The sequence below is a fragment of the Rhineura floridana genome, chromosome 1 (assembly GCF_030035675.1).
Source record: "Rhineura floridana isolate rRhiFlo1 chromosome 1, rRhiFlo1.hap2, whole genome shotgun sequence".
Lineage (NCBI taxonomy): Eukaryota > Metazoa > Chordata > Lepidosauria > Squamata > Rhineuridae > Rhineura > Rhineura floridana.
In genome coordinates this window covers 29,173,065-29,196,311 of record NC_084480.1, presented here as the reverse complement: position 1 = coordinate 29,196,311, position 23,247 = coordinate 29,173,065, and the positions used below count along the sequence as shown (strand labels likewise).

The window sequence follows — 23,247 nt, the reverse complement described above, 5'->3', positions numbered from 1 at the left end:
TCCACAGTTCAACTATGTGTGGTGTGTGAGGAAACAGATTTATCGAGGTGTAAATTGTGCATCTGATGAAGTGGACTGTAGTCTAGGAAAACATATGCCAATCATCGAATTGCTGCAATCCTAACTATGTCAGAAGTTAAGCCGCCCTGAATTCCAGGGGATTTAATTCCACAGGTCAGTGGGATTAGGGCTGCAGCACGAAGCCTTTGAGGTGCCACAAGGCTCTCTGTTGTTTTTGCTGCTGGAATCTTAATAGGGCGAGCCCTCAGGAAATTATTTTTAAAAATAATTTCTCGTGGTCTGTCCCTCCCATCCCACGCCCCCAGTCTGCGAAAGGGGAATAAGGAGCCATAGTCTCCCTTCTGCGGGTGTCGAGGCGGGCAAGCGGGCGGGCGCTTCTGTCGTTGAGCCGTCTCCTCTTCGCCCTCAGTCCTCGCCGCCGGTGCCTCCCTCGTTACAGTCTCGACTCGCTTTTCTTTCTCTCCTCCTTTCTTTTCTCCTGTCGGGGAGGGGAAGCCAGTCTCGTTCCTCGCTCTCTTGTGCGCAGGCTCGGCTCTCGGCGGAAGATGGCGGCGGCGGCGGATAAACAGAAACACGAGCACGGGCGGGTGAAGATAGGGCACTACATCTTGGGGGACACGCTGGGCGTGGGCACCTTCGGCAAAGTCAAGGGTGAGCGCCTCAAAGGGAGGGAGGGAGGCGGTAGCAGCAGCAGGAGCTGCGCTCACCTTCCTTCTCTCTCTCTCTCTCTCTTCCCCCCCCCCCGCCACCCGGCTAATTTGCGGTTGGGGTAGTGGTGACGGTGATGGGGTCTGTGCCCGTGTCATTTCCTCCCTATAGCTCTGAGGGGGCAAAACCGGCGCCTTTGCCTAAAGGGGATTGGGATGAGGCGAGGACGGGAGGGGGGCGTTGCTTAGTATCCTGGGGAGGGGTTGCATCAGTGGGAGCCCACCCCCCAAGTTTTGCAAAGCGGGGCTCCCTTTTGGGGGAAAATGGGGACTCCCCCTCTTAATGATGGTTTGCGTTCGATAGGGGGCTAACGGTATTTCCCCATCTCTAAGATAAATATATCAATAAGGGCGGCTGTTTAATAAAATCAGTAGCTGACAGCGTACAAAACCTTACCAAGATCTTTCTCTTTATGGCTTTGGTATATGCCTGTTTAGCTGTAAGTTGAATAGGGTTCCCTCCTGTGCAAGTGGGCATAGGTGTGCAGTGCAGCCCAACCCTATGCATGTTTACTCGTAAGTAAGGGCTCACTCAGTTCAGTGTATAGGATTGTGTTCTGTCAGCCTGATCCTAGCAAACATGTTTGCTCAGATGCAAGTCCAATTGAGTTCAGTGGGTTCCTGGACTGCAGCCTTGCAGTGCAATCCACTGCCTGTTTTAGATGGAAGTAAGCCCCACTGAGTTCAGTCTGACTTACTCCCAAGTAAGTGTACGTGCTGTGACAGCTTGGATGATTCATAGTGGTTATAACTTGTGTAGTTCTCAGTTAGTGCCTGTGGAGCAAAAGTCTGTAGTTCTGTCAACTCACCTTCAGCCTCTCCCTCTTACTGTCACCTTGCAGCCCCTCCTGCTGCTCCCAGCTAGGGCTAAGTTCCCTGTTCCCCAGCCAGTTTCAACCAGTCCAGGACTGCATGCTTTTCTACTCTTCTCTTCCCATTCCCCATAAGCAGCATTTGCCGAGATCTGTCCTAAAAATAATATGGTAAAATAGGGAGGTAGACTGGCAACAAATATGCCAAGGTAGAGAATTGTTGTGCTCTGTCTGGAAAACTTAGCAGCAGCAATCAAACAATTTAAATTCTTTAGCAAAAAGAACAGACTAGCATGCTAAAGCCAAGGTGATTGATGTGTGTATATGGATTCTCAAGTGCATGGTGTTCTTAAAATCTTTTTTCCTTATAAACAAAGTCAAGGGAGGAATTTGCTACTCTGCTATTTCTTGCAAAAAAAATCTCTAAATTCACAGTTGGAGATATGCTAATGGGGGCTTTGATCTTACAAGCTGATTCTAAGTGTATTTACTCAGATGCAAGTCTCAGAGACTTAAAAAAAAGCAAAGGGATAAACAAAACCACAAGATACACTTATTGCAGTAACTCGGAATCATCAAATAATAACAACACATCAAAATAATAAAGACAAAGTAATAAAGACAAAGCAAGCTGAAATAAATGAAGGTTTGCTTTGCCTTCAAAATCCTAATAGCTTTGTAGTTTGTGGTAACACATTCCAAAATTATGGTGCCACAGCAGAAAGAGACCTATCTCATCATTCACATATAACAGTCAGACAGTGTTTTGGCCATTGGGATCATACTTGAGATTCCATCACTCCATCCTTTCATGTTTCAGTTCCCTCCCTCACTTCCTGGTTCCTGTTTTTGCATTTGAATCAGGCAAGCCATAAGTCATAGTTTTCCTGAATTAGGAAATGAGGAAGGGAATCCAGAGTGTAGGAGGGGGTGCGTGAGCCCAAGTAATGGTCCCTGCAGCCAAGGAATGGTTAGGTGTGCATCTACAGCCAAACCACAGTTAGATGTGCCTTGAGCTTAACTCAGGTTCCACTTAATTTTGGTAAAAATTAACTTTGTTACATCCCTCTTCTTTCATATTGTGGGTGTGGATGTAGTGTGGTTGGTGGGTGGGGTTCAGTTTCCTTCTCAGCAGTGTTCTCCTTGGAACCCTTCCATGGGTCCATGAGTGAGAGGGTTGCAACTGGAAGCATGATGGGGACATACTTACCTCATAAGAATCAATATTTGTTGCCCCTTGATTTTCATAACTGTTTGATTGGTTAATGAGCAAAGTCAAGGAAGCTCTTAGAGGCAAAAAGTCTTCCTTCAGAAAATGGAAGTCTTGTCCAAATGAGGAAAATAAAAAGGAACACAAACTCTGGCAAAAGAAATGCAAGAAGACAATAAGGGATACTAAAAAAGAATTTGAGGAGCACATTACTAAGAACATAAAAACCAACAACAAAAAATTCTATAAATACATTCAAAGCAGGAGACAATCTAGGGAGGCGATTGGACCCTTGGATGATAAGGGAGTCAAAGGTGTACTAAAGAACAATAAGGAGATTGCAGAGAAGCTAAATGAATTTTTTGCATCTGTCTTCACAGTGGAAGATATAGGGCAGATCCCTGAACCTGAACTAACATTTGCAGGAAGGGATTCTGAGGAACTGAGACAAATAGTAGTAACGAGAGAGGAAGATCTAGGCATAATCGACAATATAAAAACTGACAAATCACTGGGCCCGGATGACATCCACCCGAGAGTTCTCAAAGAACTCAAATGTGAAATTGCTGATCTGCTAACTAAAATATGTAACTTGTCCCTTGGGTCCTCCACCGTGCCTGAGGACTGGAAAGTGGCAAATGTAACGCCAATCTTCAAAAAGGGATCCAGAGGGGATCCCGGAAATTACAGGCCAGTTACCTTAACTTCTGTCCCTGGAAAACTGGTAGAAAGTATTATTAAAGCTAGATTAACTAAGCACATAGAAGAACAAGCCTTGCTGAAGCAGAGCCAGCATGGCTTCTGCAAGGGAAAGTCCTGTCTCAGTAACCCATTATAATTCTTTGAGAGTGTCAACAAGCATATAGATAGAGGTGATCCAGTGGACATAGTGTACTTAGACTTTCAAAAAGCTTTTGACAAGGTACCTCACCAAAGGCTTCTGAGGAAGCTTAGCAGTCATGGAATAAGAGGAGAGGTCCTCTTGTGGATAAGAAATTGGTTAAGAAGCAGAAAGCAGAGAGTAGGAATAAACGGACAGTTCTCCCAATGGAGGGCTGTAGAAAGTGGAGTCCCTCAAGGATCGGTATTGGGACCTGTACTTTTCAACTTGTTCATTAATGACCTAGAGTTAGGAGTGAGCAGTGAAGTGGCCAAGTTTGCTGATGACACTAAATAGTTCAGGGTTGTTAAAACAAAAAGGGATTGCGAAGAGCTCCAAAAAGACCTCTCCAAACTGAGTGAATGGGCGGAAAAATGGCAAATGCAATTTAATATAAACAAGTGTAAAATTACCGTATATTCCGGCGTATAAGACGACTGGGCGTATAAGACGACCCCCAACTTTTCCAGTTAAAATATAGAGTTTGGGATATACTCGCCGTATAAGACTACCCCTGCTTATGACATGCAGGTACTTAGCAGGAAAACTGTCACTTATAAACTTATAAATATTAATATTTGGATTGTCCAGTTGTTTTGTTTTTGTGCCTAGGAATTACCACCAAAAACTGGGGAAAGATGTGAGAAATCTTTTTTTTAAAAGCAACATTAAATGCCTAGACTCTAGTTTCCAACACTATGGAGTATTTATTGATTGATTAAGAGAATTTATATCCTACCCTTTTGCTGTTAAAAACAGAGCTCAGCACAGCTTACAAATATAGTAAAAACAATAAAAATACACAATCAAAGAAAAACAAGCCAAAATGTTAGGAAAAGGAGTCTTTCACACCACATGCTCAGTTCTAAATACTGTTGCAGCAAGTTTTACAAGTTCCCCCAGTATTCCACTGGTGCAGGCACTCAGACATTCAAAGTACTGTATGTTTCTTAGGTTTTATAAAAGCAGAGCTTTGCTTAACTCAAAATTTCTTCTCCCTTTGATAACCACATCTACACAGGTTCCACCTCCATACTCAAAATGAAACTGAGCCTGGAAGTGTACAACAACCCCACACATACCTTGCTAATTCGATTATCAATGCCAGGATGTCTGTCTTATCGACTACTCTCCTGCTCCCCCCCCCCCACACACCGGGCATCATGAAAGACCCAGTCCTGGGCTCAGAAAGAAAATAAATATCTGGTCCTCTTCAAAGTATTGATAAGCCTCTTGTTTTAATTGAAATAATAATTATAAATTCTTGTTCTTATCACTAATGGGAGTTAATTATCTTGCATATGCTGCTGTTGCTTCTATGGCTGTAACGGAGTGAGGTTAAAGATAAGTGAAATGCAAATAGGAAAAAAAAACACAGAAGGCAGTAGCACTTTCCTAAATGCAATACCATACCAACCACAACAAGATTCCTATAAGGCAAAAAACTAAGCATCTCACAACCAGTCAGGATTCCTAACCAAAAACCAAAAATATGATAAATGAAGAAATATTTATATAAGCATAACTATCAAATATATTTATTATTTACACAAACTGTAAAGATATTTATAGTGCAATCCTAAATTTATTTATTCAGAAGCAAGTCCCAGCGTATTCCATGGGGCTTACTCAAACAGGGACAGAAATGCAACCTCAAGTGATAAGCAACTTCATTCACACAACTCAAAATTCCGAATCATGCCACTTTACGCTGTTTTGCAACTGTTTATACTTGTTTTTATGGTTATTGGATTTTAAATGGCTTTATTTCTTGTTGTGAGCTGCCTTGGTTTCCAACCCTACCTCACAGGGGTGTTGGAAAGACTCCATACACACACGCACACACTGCAGATGTATAAATACATACAGCCCATATAATAGTTTATTGTCAAACCAATTGGTCATTGCAGAAAAATCAGTATTAGTTTTAAAAAAATCAGTATTAGTTTCCTACAGAATAAAAACTGCAATACCTAAGTAAGCCCTGTCTACTTGCTTTAAAATAGGACTGGGGGGGGCAGAAAGAGAACACAAACACAATTCTTTTTTACATTCACTCCAAAGTCCCATTGATTTTCAGCACATTCATAATCATGTCTACTCAAAAGTAATTCCTACTGAATTCAATAGGATTTACTCTGGACATATGGGATTAGCACTGTTTTTACCCCCAAAAGCAACTATTGGGAAGGTTTTCAAAACACTGCCCAGGATCTGACTCCTACACACAACAGGGGGAAAAACTGAAATGTATATACCTACCCAATTTATGAGATTTTCAGATAAACAGGAGGGGAAACCACCATTTTCTGGCCTCGCAGTGAGGTTTTGCAGACACTGCCACCAAACAAACACTTCACTGATTGGCTGAAATCCTGAACGGGCGGGGTTAAAGCTACGAAGTGCTATACAGTAGTTTAAAAAAAGATTTAACCGGGGGGGGGTGCCTGACGTTTTTATATATATCTCGAGAACTGCACCACCTAGAAACTTAATTTTTTTTTAAATGAAAGCTGAGAATCCGGGCCACGTAAGGGGCTAGCCGGGCGCCGGGTGGCGTGCTTAGAATCCGGGTAAAACCCGGCTATCCGGGCAATATGGCAACCCTAATAAGACGACACCCGGCGTATAAGACGACCCCCGACTTTGGAGAAGATTTTCCAGGGTTAAAAAGTCATCTTATACGCCGGAATATACGGTATGCATATTGGAGCAAAAAATCTTAATTTCACATATACGCTCATGGGGTCTGAACTGGTGGTGACCGACCAGGAGAGAGACCTCGGGGTTGTAGTGGACAGCACAATGAAAATGTCGACCCAGTGTGCGGCAGCTGTGAAAAAGGCAAATTTCATGCTAGGGATAATTAGGAAAGGTATTGAAAATAAATCAGCCGATATCATAATGCCGTTGTATAAATCTATGGTGCGGCCGCATTTGGAATACTGTGTACAGTTCTGGTCGCCTCATCTCAAAAAGGATATTATAGAGTTGGAAAAGGTTCAGAGGAGGGTTGCCAGAATGATCAAAGGGATGGAGTGACTCCCTTATGAGGAAAGGTTGCAGCATTTGGGGCTTTTTAGTTTAGAGAAAAGGCGGGTCAGAGGAGACATGATAGAAGTGTATAAAATTATGCATGGCATTGAGAAAGTGGATAGAGAAAAGTTTTTCTCCCTCTCTCATAATACTAGAACTCGTGGACATTCAAAGAAGCTGAATGTTGGAAGATTCAGGACAGACAAAAGGAAGTACTTCTTTACTCAGCGCATAGTTAAACTATGGAATTTGCTCCCACAAGATGCAGTAACGGCCACAAGCTTGGATGGCTTTAAAAGAAGATTAGACAAATTTATGGAGGACAGGGCTATCAATGGCTACGAGCCATGATGGCTGTGCTCTGCCACCCTAGTCTGAGGCACCATGCTTCTGAAAACCAGTTGCCGGAAGCCTCAGGAGGGGAGAGTGTTCTTGCACTCGGGTCCTGCTTGCGGGCTTCCCCCAGGCACCTGGATGCTGGAGTAGATGGGCCACTGGCCTGATCCAGCAGGCTCTTCTTATGTTCTTATGATTCTCATGGTAGCTGTTCGTCCTGCCTTTTGACTTGGGCTGGCCCTTGTTTAAGCTTCCATAACGACGATACCTGGAGCAGTGCTTCTCCAGATCACATGTGAGGAAAGTGTTCCATCAAATATAGTGGCCCTGCTGATTTAATGCCTTAGAGATAATAATAACTAATATCTTGAATTACTCAGTCATAGTGTTGGTCAGTGTTCTTCAAACTTGAGTCTCCAGATGTTGTTGGACTACAACTCCCATCATCCCTGCCCAAACTTGCTAAACTGGCTGGGGATGATGAGATTTGTAGTCTAACAACATCCGGGGATTCAAAGTTGAAGAACATTGGTATAGGTGAACCAAACGATAATGGCCTGATTTGCACATAACTTTAAAACAGTTAAGCTTAACAGTGGTTTAAATAGAACATGTAGCATGCTAGTGTAAGGAGAGAAAATTGCAGCCTCTTCGCTCCTCCCCCACTCCTGCTGCTGTGCTATCAGGAGCTGAGGCATGGTTTGGCTTAGTGTTACATCCAAACCCAGGTTCATGGTTTGTTTGGAGGTTACAAACCATGCGTCCAGATTCAGACTTCACCCTAAGCCAAACCATGGCTTAGCTTGCAGCAGTCTGGCAACCATAAGCTTAACTATGGTTTAAACTGATGTGCTAACAAGGCTAATGCGTCTTCTTTGCCTGACTCTAGTAAGCAGCTGGGTGGTAGAATTTTATGCCACTTGGCGCCTCCAGGCTGTCTTTCTTATAAAGAGCGCTACATAAATTGACCTGAGAAGTTACAAGAGCATACGTGCTGTGGCAAATCCCTTTCTTCATGGACAGATGGTGGACTGCTTACCAGATGCAACTGGTTAAATCCACATTAAGGTTTTGTTTGTATTAGTCAGTGGCTGTGATCTATTGGCACCTAATATCTGACAAGGAGAGCTTTTGTCACAGCAAATAATCACTCTGCATTTGCAGGGACAATGCAGCGGAAGATCCTCTCTGCTATTTGTCCAAAGAGATAAGGTACAGATACCTGTTCCAGCTTCTTGCTGAAATGACTTATTGGTCTACTCAGCAGAAAGTTCAGCATCTATTTGCAAGCTCCATTAATGTAGCCTCTTTCTGTTGCTAAATTGTGCACACACACACAAAAATCAAAGCAGTAGTTTATTTGCTGTTCGTTATGTTTGATTTATACACTTGAGAGTAAACTTTGTACTGGAACCGCAAGTCTGCCTGACAATGTTGTGTGTAACTTGTTCACCAGAAAGCATTGGCCAAACAAATACCTGCCATTTTTTATTATTATTATTATTATTACTACTACTACTGCTACTACCACCTGCTCTTCATCCCATGGTCCCAACATAGGAAACAGCAATTTAAAATACAACATTAAAAACAGTTGGAAGCAAATTAAAATCACAAGTATAGGGTGGGTCTTAAAAATATACAACTCAATTGTCAAAGGTCAGGATAAAGAGGTGTAGCTTCAGCATGCCTTGCCTAATTTGGTCCCTCGTGCTAAAGTTGGATCATTTGTAATCAGTGTGGCACTAACAGACTAGTACACATTTAGACTACATAATGCATATCAAACGTAAGTAGGAACTAATGAATTGTGATTTTCCAGGGGGCCTTGTAAGGCGATTACTACACTTATTAAATATGATGGATTAGGCTATTAGCAAAGATGAATAGAAAATGAAAGTCCTATCGCTGTTTGTTCCTTTTCTTTCTTAATTCTGTACTTGCTGTGTGACTGTAATGTGTTCCAGCTACTCTGGCCAACAAGATGGAAGTGTTTGTCTTGTAGCTTGATTCTCCTGTGCACATTTTTTTAGAAGTTCAGTGAAGTTTGATGGCACTTATTCCCAAGAAGGTATGCATAGGGTTGCCGAGTTAGAACAGCAGTTGGTAACCTATTTTTAGCCTTTTCATGAAGTAACTAAAGGTGGGTATCCGTTTATATTCTTGATACATGTATGCAAGGTTTGTTTGATGGGATTGCTTTGTGATATCATTAATAAGACAAGTAATTGGCAGGCCTGTTTAAAAACAAATAGAATGAGAACAGTGTCTGTAACATGTCTGCCTAGTAGCTTTAAAAAAATTAGGTGGTATAAGCTGTTAACACAAATCTCAGTGAAGAAATTATTTCTCTTGTTGCAAGTGCTCTGTGGGCAATACTATGAAATATATTAAGCATCTGCTGTTGTGCTTGCTGCTGTCTGAGACAGGATTTTCAGTTGAATGAATCACTAAATGTACAAATCGAAGTGCCAATTTCTAACAGTGTTCCAGCATCTCTGACTAATATCAACAAAACAATTGACATAATGAGGGGGGAATGTTGGTGTGATAACTTTGTCGGGCAAGTTGTTTGAACCCTCGTGTGCAGGATTATTCTGGGGGCATCTGTGAAAAGTAAGCAAGTGTGGAAGGTGCATTCTGTATGTATGTATGCATGTGTGAAACATTTATACCTTGCTTCTTCCAACAGAACGCTGAAGCAATGTGATTTTGGGGCTTAAGTGGCTGATGGAATCAGAATCATTGTGTTAATTTTTGGATAAAGTACAGCAGACGCTTGGTTCTTTTCCTGTACTTCACAGGAAATTGCAGCCTGAGTTGCCTCTGTGTAAGGTCTGGTTTGTGTTGCAAAAAAGAAAAAGAAACCAGTCAGTGGCAAGAAATAATTTTCTTCCACAACACAGAGCTCTTGTAATTCAGTTTTTGGCTAAAATGAGAACTTCACCGTCAACTTGTCAAATATTTAAAGGCTTTTGTGCCAACACTAAATATTTAGGAGCATTGTGCAGCTAGGCATCTAAGGAGTTTTCAGTCCTATTGGGCCATGCATGACAGTTGTATAGTACTACATTTGTTTGATTCTGTTAGCGTATCCAGCAAAAGCTATGAAGTCCAACAGTAAGGTCCGTGGCTCAGTGGTAGAGCATCTCCTTTGAATGCAAGAGGTCCCAGTCTCTGGCATCTCCATATAGGGCTGGGAGAGATCCCTTCCTGAAACCCTAGAGAGTTGTTGTCAGTCACTGTTGACAATACTGAGCTAGATAGAACAATGGTCTGACTCGGTATAAGGTAATTTGCTAGCAGCCTCTTATAGCTTTGTTTTGGGCTTTGTTTTGAAAGAAGATCATCTCCCTTCAGAGTCTGTTCTGTAGGCCAAATGTGATTGACGGTGTGATTTAACAACAACTTCTTCTTCTTACTCCTAGTTTCACTTACAACTGAGCTTTAGCATTTGTGAGTGGATTGCTGTAGGGTAGAGCTTAGTGGCACCTGACAGTGTGGAAGCTGGCCATCTCTGCTGTGTGTCCTCTAGTCTATACTAAAAGTGATCTGTTCTCTGAATGATGGTCCTTATGTCTCCCACACAGTACGTTCACGTACAAGAGGGAAGTGTCAGCAGATTTGGGGAGCCCTATGTATGGTGTGGTGGTTAAGATTTGGACTACGACCTGGGAGTCCAGGGTTTGAATCCCCACACAGCCATGAAGCTCACTAGGTGTCCTTGGGCCAGTCACTGCCTCTCAGCCTCAGAGGAAGGCAATAGTAAGCCCCCTCTGAATGCTGCTTACCATGAAAACTCTGTTCATGGGGTCGCCATAAGTCGAGTTCGACTTGAAGGCAGTCCATTTCCATTTCATGGATTCCAGAAGTACAAAAAAGTCTTTGGTGAGGAGTTGTGTGGTTTTAAAACAACAACCACCCAAAACAGCCCAGTCAGGTCTAAATGTGCTCAGCGGCCATGGAATGCTGACTGATTATATGGGGGCACAGTGGAAAAAATGGGAGGGATGGGGAATAGACTGGAATATCCTGGGCTGGCACATTCCATACTGCAACATTTTGTTGCAAGACCCCTTTGTCTTGTGTAAAGCAGTGTTTTCCTAGTGGGCAGGTACTATCTTTTGCTGAGACTTTCACATGCAGCCTGATCCTATACATATTTACATGGAGGTCAGTCCCACTGTATTCAGTGGATAAGTGTATATGTGACTCCAACTTTATGTAGAAAACTGGAGTCCCCTACCTCTAAAGGTTTCAGATCGTGAAATCAGTTTAGAACCCATTGGGGCAGAAAAATATTAATCTGATTATTGTATTGCCCTGCTAATTTCTCAACATGTCAGTTTCCTTAGTAAAAGAACTGTAATTGTTTGCAGAAATACATTTTTATAGGCCTTAAAGTGGTGGTCTGCATTCCTTTTGGCACTGAGGCTTATACAAGGAGGGTGCATGATGATGCCTTCTCTGTTGTGTCTCACTGACTTTGGAACACCCTCCCTAGAGAATCCTACATTGCATTATCTCAGAGAAATGATAAAAGCCAATGTGTTTTCCCTGGCCATTGACAATATTGATATCTTAGCTGCTGATAGTTTTAGAGGGAGTTGGTATTACAAAGATAATGATAATTCTTACAGGTTTTATTGTGTGGGTGTGGTATAGTGGTTAAGGTGTTGGACTAAGGCCTGGGAGACCAGGGCTCAAATCCCCACATAGCCATGAAGCTCACTGGGTGACCTTGAGCCAGTCACTGCCTCTCAGCCTCATGAAAACCCTATTCATAGAGTCGCCATAAGTCAGAATCAACTTGAAGGCAGTACAAAAAAATAGTCTCTACATTGCCCTGGGCAGCTGCATAACTGGAAAGGTAATAATAATAAACTACTTTGGTTGCTAAAGAACCATAACCTGGTTTGAGCATTTCTGGCTGGCTAATCCATGGTTTTTCTCCCAGAGGCCTCTTACTATCATCATTTATGGCATGCAGGGTTGTATGCTTTATGTTTCATAACAGAACAAGACCTAGTCTTAGCAAGGCTACTATTTTGACCTGAGTCAGTGGTACTGCTATATTTTGTGTATCTTGAATCAGATTCTGCTGTGCTTTGTTATGAAAAACAATACTCGTGTTCTGGCATTAATGTTTTCTCTTCTAATTGTTACACACATACTTTTAAATTTTTGTTGAAACAGGCCTTCGCTATGCAGGCCATGCGCCAGGCTAAACATATCCCCCTAAGGTTCAAAACCTGGCTTTGTTACTGTGTATGATAGCTGGAAGTAATGTGAACACAGTGCAGAGATATGCATATTGGGTACTGTACCACTGAAGACTGGCAGCCATCATTCAGTCGCCAATATCTATCTGGGTTCAGCCTACCTTAATCCAGGTTTAGGCCATTCAAAACCACTTAATTCATGCTTGTAAATAGTCAGTTGCCTAGGGTGAGTTAAAAACCCCTCTAGATGAGCAGGACATAAAGTTTTCTCTCTCTCTTTACTGTGCAAGACCGTTAGACTCCAATCGTACCCCCATTTCCTTGGGAATAAGCCCTGCAGAATTCAGTGAAACATCCTTCTGAGTAGACATAGTAACGATTGCAGCAAATGACCAGCATAAGTATTTGAGACCAAATAGGCTAGTAAAATAAAAATGAGGGCTAGTAACTTTTTGTGAGCTGATTTGGTAGGCTGACGGAAGTTGCTTCTCTTTGGAAGTTAATATTTTGTATTTGAGTATCTTGTGCTCTGATATTAGAATAGCCTGTGTTTAGCGTCCTCACTTCGGGCAGGAAATAACTTGAGAAGGAGGGAATGGAAAGCCCGCTCAAGTTATTTCCCACAGAAACCAAGGCAATGATATGAACTGTTCGAGCTTGCTTTGAACTTTACAATTCAGTTGCTTAGGTGAAAGCAGCGAACTGTCACCAGCAAATTTTGTGTTGGCTCCTTTGAACACTTTCTGCTCACCAGAGATTCTCCTAATTTTTTAATTAAAAGGATGCAATTTGACAAATTTAGTTTGGCTGGCTGGCTGATCTTGAGATCTTCTAGAAATGGAACAATAAGGCTAAATTACTTTCTACTTGAGGAACTGTAAGAAGCAGCTGTAAAGGTGAAGAGAAAGTTAGTTACCAGTGACCAAAAAGTAACTAGGCATAGATAGATGGTTCCCTCTCTACATATTAGTAGATTTGTATAGAAAAGAATATTTCCTTCCAAATTTCACAGTCACCCTTGTGGTGGGGGGAAGCTACTTGTTGATTTTAAGGGATTCTCTCTTCATCTAAACATTTGGCTGTGGTCTGGGAGTTGCGGCATATGTTTTATGAATCATGTCATAATAATAATAATAATAATAATAATAATAATAAATTTAATTTCTGTGTCGCCTATCTGGCCAATGGCCACTCTAGGCGACGTACAAAATCATTAAAATACAATTAATAAAATACAGTGATACAATATAAAACAGTGTAAAATCAATAAATCTGCAACAACAGTATTAAAAGAGGGCAGGAGGCATTACAGTTATAGCAGTTAACCCTCCCCAGAAACCCCGAAGGCCTGTTGAAAGAGCCAGGTCTTTAAGGCTTTCCGAAATACATTTAGGGAAGAGGCGTGCCGGAGATCTTGTGGGAGGGAGTTCCAAAGAGTGGGGGCCGCCACTGAGAATGCCCTCTCTCTAGTACCCGCCAATCTGGCTGTTTTTGTTGGCGGGATTGAGAGAAGGTCCTGTGTGGCCGATCTTGTCGGGCGGCATAATTGGTGGCGTTGAAGGCGCTCCGTAAGATAAACTGGGCCGAAACCGTGTAGGGATTTAAAGGTCAATACCAACACCTTGAATTGGGCTCGGAAAACAACTGGAAGCCAGTGTAGATCGAACAACACTGGTGTGATGTGATCCCGGCGGCGACTATTTGTAAGTAATCGAGCCGCCGCATTTTGTATAAGTTGTAATTTCCGAACCGTTTTCAAGGGTAACCCCACGTAGAGCGCATTACAGTAGTCCAAACGAGAGGTGACCAGGGCGTGTACCACTTGTGGGAGCTGGTGATCAGGAAGGTAGGGTTGCAGCCTTCGTATGAGGTGTAGTTGATACCAGGCTGCCCGGCTCACTGCCGAAATCTGAGCCTCCATGGACAGCCTGGAATCAAGCACAACCCCAAGGCTGCGGACCTGGTCCTTCAGGGGTAGACTCACCCCATTGAACTTCAGGTCAATATCGCCCAACCTTCCTTTGTCCCCCACAAGTAGTACCTCGGTCTTATCAGGATTCAGCTTCAGCTTGTTCCTTCCCATCCATCCACTCACGGATTCCAGGCACTTGGACAAGGTCTCCACAGCCGACTCTGGTGAAGATTTAAACGAGAGATAGAGCTGAGTGTCATCCGCATATTGGTGACACTGCAGCCCAAATCTCCTGATGATTGTCCCCAGCGGTTTCATATATATGTTAAATAGCATGGGAGAGAGGATAGAGCCCTGTGGCACACCACAATTGAGAGGCCAAGGGTCTGAAACCTCTTCCCCCAACGCTACCTGTTGGTACCTGTCGGAGAGAAAGGAATGGAACCACTGTAATACAGTGCCTCCAATTCCCAATCCCTCCAGGCGAAGTAAAAGGATACTGTGGTCGACAGTATCAAAAGCTGCTGAAAGATCGAGGAGGACAAGAAAGGTGAATTCTCCCCTGTCTAATGCCCTCCTCAAATCATCTACCAGAGCGACCAAGGCTGTTTCAGTTCCGTGACCAGTCCTGAAACCCGATTGGTATGGATCCAAGTAATCCGTTTCATCCAAGTGTGCTGACAACTGGTTGGCCACCACTCACTCAATGACCTTGCTCAAAAATGGCAGGTTCGAAATTGGGTGGAAGTTATTGAAAACTTGGGGATCCAAGGAGGGCTTCTTTAAGATGGGCTTTACAATTGCCTCCTTGAAGACTGATGGCATCACACCCTCTTCCAAGGATGCGTTTACCACCGCTTTGATCCCCTCGCCCAATTTCTCTCTGCAGCTCATAAGGAGCCACGAAGGGCAAGGATCAGTAAGACAAGTAAGACTTCCTCATACATATTTCTCTCTTGGTACAGGGAGGCTAGCTGTGATAGATTTAAAAAAAACTGGAAAGTTTGCGTAGGAAATGAATGGCTTATCTCAGGATCTGAGGTTGTTGTTATGGGCCTTCAAGTTGATTATGACTTATGGCGACCCTATGAATCAGCGACCTCCAATAGCATCTGTTACAAACCACCCTGTTCAGATCTTGTGAGTTCAGGTCTGTGGCTTCCTTTATGGAATCAATCCATCTCTTGTTTGGTCTTCCTCTTTTTCTATTCCCTTCTGTTTTTCCCAGCTTTATTGTCTTTTCTAGTGAATCATGTCTTCTCATTATATGTCCAAATTATGATAACCTCAGTTTCATCATTTTAGCTTCTAGTGATAGTACTGGTTTAATTTGTTCTAACACCCAATTATTTGTTTTTCTCACGGACCATGGTATCTGCAAAGCTCTCCTCCAACACCGCATTTCAAATGAGTTGATTTTTCTCATATCCACTTTTTTCACTGTCCAACTTTCACATCCATACAAAGAGATTGGGAATACCATGGTTTGAATGATCCTGACTTTAATGTTCATCTTTGCATTTGAGGACCTGTTCTAGTTCTCTCATAGTTGTCATCCCCAGTCCTAGCCTTCTTCTAATTTCTTGACTATTGTCTCCATTTTGGTTAATGACTGTGCCAAGATATTGATAATCTTTGACAAGTTCAATGTCCTCGTTGTCAATTTTACAGTTACATAAATCTTCTGTTGTCATTACTTTAGTCTTCTTGACATTCAGCTGCAGTCCTGCTTTTGTGCTTTCCTCTTTAACTTTCAACCGCATTTGTTTCAAATCATTACTGGTTTCTGCTAGTAGTATATCGTCTGCATATTTTAAAATTATTGATATTTCTCCCTCCAATTTTATATCTGTAAATATTATGTTTATATTTATAAAGCACAGGGTGATTTTCTTCTGAAATTCCTCTGTCAATTCCATTATCCAACATGTTTGCAATATGATCTCTGGTGCCTCTTCCTTTTCTAAATCCAGCTTGAACATCTGCCATTTCTCGCTCTGTATATGATGAGTCTTTGTTGTAGAATCTTGAGCATTACTTTACTTGCATGGGATATTAAGGCAATAGTTTGATAATTACTGCATTCCCTGGGATCTCCTTTCTTTGGAATTGCGATGTATATTGAACACTTCCAGTCTGTGAGCTATATGTTTAGTTTTCCATATTTGTTGACAAATTTTTGTCAAAATTTGGACAGATTCAGTCTCAGGAACTTGTAGCAACTCTGTCGGTATGCCATCTATTCCTGGTGATTAGTTTCTTCCAAGTATTTTAAGAGCAGCTTTCGCCTCACATCCCAAAATTTCTGGTTCTTCATCATACGGTTCCTCCGTTAATGAATCTGTCATCCTGTCATCTCTTTTATTGAGTACTTCAGTATATTGCTTCCATCTTCCTGTTATTTTATCTTGGTCAGTTAGTGTGTTCCCCTGTTGATTCAATATCCCTAGTGGTTTAAATTTCCCTTTAATTTCTCTAATCTTTGGAATAGGGCTCTTGTTCTACCTTTTTTTGTCCTCTTCTATTTCTATACAATAACTATTAGTAGGCCCTATAGAAAGTGATCTTGTCTGTATATTAGGCTGTGCCACGCAGCTCTTATTAGTACACTAGAGAGCTCAGCAAGAGGCTAAGGTTTTTTGTGGTTAGTTTGCTCCTCGTGCTGAGAAGTGAAGCCAGAAAAGTTTTGTATTGACGGTAAACCATAGTTTATTGTGATGTGCAAATTGAGCGTATTTGTTATTTAGCTCAAAATTTCCATGAAGGAGACAAATGGTTTTGAATCCTAATTGTGGTATACATTTTACATGAGCTCTTATTGTAAGATGTTTAACCATACAAAGGTTTGGGAATTTCTCAGATCGCAAAGAGACGCACAAAATATACTCCTGTCTGCACCAAATGCATGGATTGCTTTTCTGTGTTCTCAAATGGGAAAATAGAATCTGTTTTATGCTTGACTTGCCAACATTTGTGCTCTTTATTATTAGGGAGGGACCATAGCTCAATGATGGAGCATGTGCTATACAGGTAGGTGGTCTCTCGTTCAATCCCTGGCATCTTCAGTTTAAAAAAGGATCAGATAGCTCTGTGCCCTCCAAATATTTTGGATGACAACTGTCATCAGCCCCAGCTAGCATGGCTCAAGGTCAGGGATCATGGAAGTGATCTCTTAAACATCTGGAGGGCACAAAGTCAGCTGAGATAGGCGATGATATAAAAGTTCTCTGATTGAGATCCTGGGGAGTTGCTATCAATCAGAGTAGGCCCTAGATGTACACATAGCAATCTTACATCAGGTCAGACTGTGTTGTTCAGAATTGATAGTCTGTTTTCTCCCATTCCATGCTAGTAAAATGAATTTTTAATTGGTGCTGAACATATCAACCTGCCACATGTCATGATAAGCCTTAAGCCATGGTATTCTGTGAACAAACAAATCATGCTTGCTTTGCTCCTCCCCACTCATGCCAGTGGAAACAAGCCGCTATTCCTGGCTTTGCATTGCATCTGAATCAGGGATCATGGTTTCTTTTGCTCCAAACAAGCCATGATCTGTAGCCAAATTCCCCCCCCCCTTGGCTTACCACTTGTGGTTTGTTCGAGTGAAGCAAGCCATAATCCATAGCTTGGACATTGTGCTAAGCCCACAGTTGTGGTTTATTTCCTCCATCGCTAGCAGGGAGGAGACAAACAGCTCAGATAAGCATGCTCATTAACTGTGGGGTAGATTACTGTGGCGTAGTATGACATGTGAACAAACCAGTCCATGTAGCTCAGCATTTTGTACTCCTGGGATCCCCAGTGTGGTGCCCATGAGCATCACAATACCCTCAGACACTCCTTTGGTGCTTGTCAAGTCCTCCTGTCCCTCCCAAATGTTAAAAAAATTAAGGTGGGTTTTTTTAGCTGTTTGTTTTGGCGGGTGCCTTTTGTTTGTTTTGGAGTGTGTGCAGCTGTTTTGCCTGTTTGGAGGAAGAGGGATTCTCAGTATTGCCAGTATTTCTTCTGAGAAATTGATATTTTATGGTGCCCGCAACAGTTTTGTAGATTTTCAGATGTGCTTTCGGCCCCAAAAGGTGGGGGACCCTGGTGTACTTTAACCTGTAGTGGCTCACCAGAGTCTTATGGAAATGTCTTCCCTAGCACCTACTAACTAAGATCTTTTTCATTGTGATGCCAAGGATTGAGCCGTTTTGCGTGGAAATAATATGCTCTTATTGCTCAGCAGCAACCCTTCAGTGCTGTTACGATAATGGAAATGCTTCACTATTTTTTTCTCATGTTCCATTGGTCTTATTGGCAACATATATTGTACCAATTAGATATTGGTATCTTAGAAACGTCTGTGTACACCTCCTGTTTCTGTAGCAAAACAGATTGTAAACTGAAACTAGGCATTAAAATCTAACTAGGAAGTCTTGTGGATGTATTCTGGAACATGTCATAGTTAAACATCTGTATTGTTTGGCTTACCTCCCCATGTGAAGATGTGTTAATTGATGGTAAATTATTAATGGAACCAGTCTCCTAAAAGAGGGGCAATATCTTCTCTTCATGGGCTAAGTGTTGCAAAATGTGCTAGAAGCTATTCTGTTTCACAGAACTCCTGTCTAAGCAAAATAAGCTTTCAAACATTAAAAGAAAAAACCAAGCATAGATTTCAATACCTTCTGAGTAGTGTACTATTTTCACAGAATCATTGAGACCAGAGTATCCCTTCTTTTGATACACTCTGTTTTTTCATGTACAGACTTTGTCTCTGAGGTTAATTACCTGGTTCACACATAATGCTAGGCCAAACTGTGGCTTAGTTCGAGTGAGCGGGTTCCTGGAGCAAAGATTGTGGCTGCTTTTTTCTCCCTTGGTCCTCCTGCACTACCCAGAACTTGGGTTTAGTAGTATGTATGACCCTGGGTTCATGGCTTGTCTCACTCCAGTCAAACCCTAAGCTATAAACAAGGGTTGTTCTTGGTTTGCTACTCATGGTTTGTCTTGCTCCAAACAAACCATGAGCCTGGATTCAGACGTAATGCTAAGTCAAACCATGTTTAGTCTTGGGTAGTGTGGCAGCAGCAGGACTGAGGGAGGAGTACAGCTGCCATGATCTTTGTTGCAAGAACCTGCACATTTGCTTACTCGTGCCAAGCCACAGTTTGACTTAGGGTTACATGTGAACTGGGCCAATGTCTGGCTAGTCAGTTTTGTGTGTGCGTGATGGTACTCACCAGTACAGAGAGTACAATCTTTTTTTTCCTGCCCATGGCAACCGTTTTGTGCTGGCACCCACGGCACTTCTATCAAGACATGAGTACTAGCACCTCATTATTTTTATTAAAGCAGTATGGCCAGTAATATGTCTTATTTAAATTTTGAGAGTTAAATAATCCCCAGAGGTCTTGAATAGCTTTGACCTTCTTAGTGTATACCTCTTTGCTTTCTTTTAACTAGGCTTCACATTTTACAATCCTTTTCAATGTTTCTGTGTTGGGTTTTTCTGAACACTTTCCCATTTCCGTAGTTGTTACTGCTTCCAAACAGCTGTCTTAACTGTTGTACCACTTGCACACTGCTTTTGATTGAGTTCTGAGTCACCTTTCCACTGATAGTTGTGAAAACAACATGTTCCGAGCCTTGATCTATTATTAAGTGTATTTTGATTGGACTTCTAGTGCACCCATCCCGAGAACTTGAGGCAGGTAACAAGCTGCTTGTTGTACCACTTGAACCTTTGGTAAGTCTCCAGGGAAGAGACTTGTAAAGTTGAGGTTACCAATAACACCACCTCCTGTGTCCTTGCCGTCCTGATATATTTTCATTTATATCCAGAATTTTGGTTTTTACCCAGGCATTTTCAAATTTCGGTTGTCACATGCCCCCCCTCTTTTGCTGTCTTCCTAATTTCACCTTGAGTTTGAAGATCACCATATAAACTTGCAATTTGAAAACAAGATGATGATCTCATTCATGGATTCATAAATCCAAATTTCCCCAGAGATTGTATGATGATTGCATTTTTCTTCTCTGTGATTTTTTCGTGGCTGTTTCTATTCAACAGTAATGTCTCCCTTTATAAGACAGACGGTTTCTTCAGAAACCAAAGTTTTCTGCTTTCTGCATAAAGTGAATGCTGGCAGGTTGTGGAGTGGAATTCTGTATCATCTTTGTGCTGTATAGAGCGGCAAGCAACTATTTATCATTTATGTGGATCTACACTTTCACATTCCAAAAAGACACCCAGGTAAAACGTAGCTTGAAAATGAAGGCTTCTTGATAGGAATGCAATAATAATTTTAAAAAAGCATGTACAATACCTCTTGTGAGGCTTGGAGAAAATTATGGGAGACACAAGGGAGGGGAGGGGTATCATCCGAAATAATAGTTTCCATGCTTTTAACTAAGTCTATATTATCTTTAATTACCACCTTCACAACAATCGGTTCTCACCTCTCCCTACATTGACACACTGTTGCTAATATCCACGGTTGGTAGAGTTTTGACCCTATCTGCATGGTGCAATATCACCCAATTCTCCTCTAAAGCAGTCTTGCACACAAGTCTGTGCAAATTACAAAAACTGTCATCTCTGCCCACGTAGGTCTACTAGCCCTTTTTTTGTCCTATAAGAAGAAAATGGGTTACGGTTTTAAAAAGCTTTCCTGCTTTATTCTGCTCCAAGTTGCCTGGAGGCAATTCAGTTATTGTACGTTCTTCACTGTAGAATCATGAGACAATAGTTGAGCCTTGATTCTTTTTGCTGGGGTAAACAGGAATCCCCCCCTCCTTTTTGTAAATTTGACTGTTCAGGTTTGGGCTCAGTGGCCTTATTAGTGCCTTCCAGCACTACTATTCTATGATTCTAGTCCATAAGTGTGTGGGGTGCAGGGTTAATGAGAGGACCCTTTAATCCTCTCAATTAGGAAGCCCAGAAGAAAGCTTTCTCATGTTTTAATTTTTCTGTCTGATGTTTTGCTTGCTGTTTGATTTATGGCATTTTATTGCATTCTGCTGAATAGTTCATCGGTGGGGAACCTTTTTCAGCCAGCCACATTCCCTTCTGGCCAACCTTCTGGGGGGCACATAACAGTGGTGGGTGGGGCTAGAGGTGAAAGTGGGTGGAGTAACAGGTGTAAATGTTACCTTTGTACAGTAGGACCAGTTTCTACACCCCTTTCTATCCTCTGTCCAGGCAAGCGTCGGATTAGTGCTCTTTTTACATCCCCGTATTAACACACTGTTGCCAAGATCAACTATTGGCTGACTTGTGACCCTATTTGCAATGTGCAGTCTCACCCGTTTAATAATTGTTCTTCTAAAACAGTTTAAGGAGACATTTCAGCCAGGCCAAAACACTCAAGGAGGGTGCAAAGGAGGGCCGATGAGGTGCGCAGTCTGGGAAGTATAGTGGGAAGGGGTATGGCGTAGGGAGAGTCCTGAGGGGTCAGAGAGAACAACTTGGAGAGCCGCATTGGGCCTCCGCCTCTGAGGTTTCCCACCCCTGGCATATTTTGTTTTAATATGCTGTCTAACGCCTTGGGGGGCCTTTGGGATGAAAAGCATTGTAATAAATAAATTGTAATAATTTAACTTGTGCTTTGTTCACCTGAATGGTTACTTCAGTTTTTGATAATACTTCGCGTGCTTTAACTGTGCATGGCTTTCACTGAGAGAATAATGAAAGCCAGGGAAGTGCATGAGGACAGATTCTTCCTGAAGTTTTGCTCGATAGGAACATTCCCAGAGTAGGGCCCATTCCCGTCTTTTCCCAGGTACCTCTCTTCATCATGTAGAGAGAAGGGCTGGAACATAAGAAAAGCCTTGCTGGGTCAGACCGAAGGTCCTCCTCGCCCACTGTTCTCTTTCCCCCAGTGGCCGACCGCATGCCTACATGAAACCCACCAGCAAGGCATGAAGGCAACTACCTTCCCGTATTGTTTTCCTCCCCTCCCATCTCCAGTGGCTGATATTTGTAGGTTCCACATAACCATCTTGACTAATAGCCATTTTCAGGCCTGTCCTCTTTGTATTTGTCTGCGAGGCTCATTGCTTTCCAGAAAGCAGAGTGGCTCTCCTCCTGGCATAAGTTCGATCCTCTTTTGGTAGAAGGTGGGGATATATGTTAGCTGAGCTCATGCCATCACAACTCACTTAAGGACCACCTGCACAATGAGGGAGCTGTTGGGGCAACCTGACCCCTGTGTTTAGTTAACTTAAAGAAGTCCCGGCTAGAAAGCTCTTGGTGCCTTCCTCTCCTGAAGAGACCACCAAGGGCCTGAAACAAGTTAGCTGTGTTTGTTGTTTTGTCTGTTGTAACTTGTATGTCGCATTAGTATTACATTCTAAATTGCCTCAAATACCTTGGTAGAAAGGCAGTATACAAATGTAGTAAATAAATAAAACTGCATGTGAACAATCTTGAAGGAAGGTGCATCCTGCTGAATAACTCCTGCAGAAGTACCCTGTGCACTTGCCCACCCCGTCTGAGCCTCTTTTAGGGTAAAGATGCCTGATACAGCATTAATGAAATACTTTATGAGAGCCTCTGGATCTCTGGTGCTTTTTGAAATGATACTTGCCAACTCTGGCTAAACTGTCTTTCTTTCTTGTAGTTGGCAAACATGAGCTGACTGGGCACAAAGTGGCAGTGAAGATCTTGAACAGGCAAAAGATTCGCAGCCTTGATGTGGTGGGGAAAATCCGCAGAGAGATTCAGAATCTGAAGCTTTTTCGGCATCCGCACATAATCAAGCTGTAAGTTCACGCATGTTTCTGTTCAAGAACAATCCGTCCAACTATGGGCATTCCTTGACAAACTGAGCTTTCCTGTTCAGTGGACAAAATGAATGTTGGCAAGGTTTTCTGGTGTGATTCTTGTTTCTTCTTTGTGCTATAAACCAATAATGGCAAGCAACTATTTATAACTCACAGGGAGCCAGAAAACACTTGGCTAAAATGTCAAGTGTAGGGTTCTTAGCACAATAACAAGAATGGAAAATAACTCCCCTGAGGCATGGGGAAGACAATGGAAGCCTGGTTAACTATGTGGAGGGTATGTTTAAGTATTAAGTATTGGGTAATGCAGTTGCCTCTTGGCAAGCAGTTAAATGGCAA

The 23,247-nt window shown here is 42.3% G+C and overlaps 1 protein-coding gene across 1 annotated transcript in view; it reads left to right on the top strand.

The window, feature by feature from the left end:
* Positions 1-344: 344 nt before the first annotated feature.
* LOC133380218 (5'-AMP-activated protein kinase catalytic subunit alpha-1-like) overlaps positions 345-23,247 on the top strand; it is a gene marked incomplete at its 5' end in the record, with an annotated part of 32,657 nt that continues 9,754 nt past the window's right edge. The window contains 2 exons of the mRNA XM_061617042.1: positions 345-672; positions 22,746-22,887. Of these exons, the coding sequence (XP_061473026.1) occupies positions 345-672; positions 22,746-22,887 (470 nt within the window). The remainder of the gene's footprint in view (positions 673-22,745; positions 22,888-23,247) is intronic.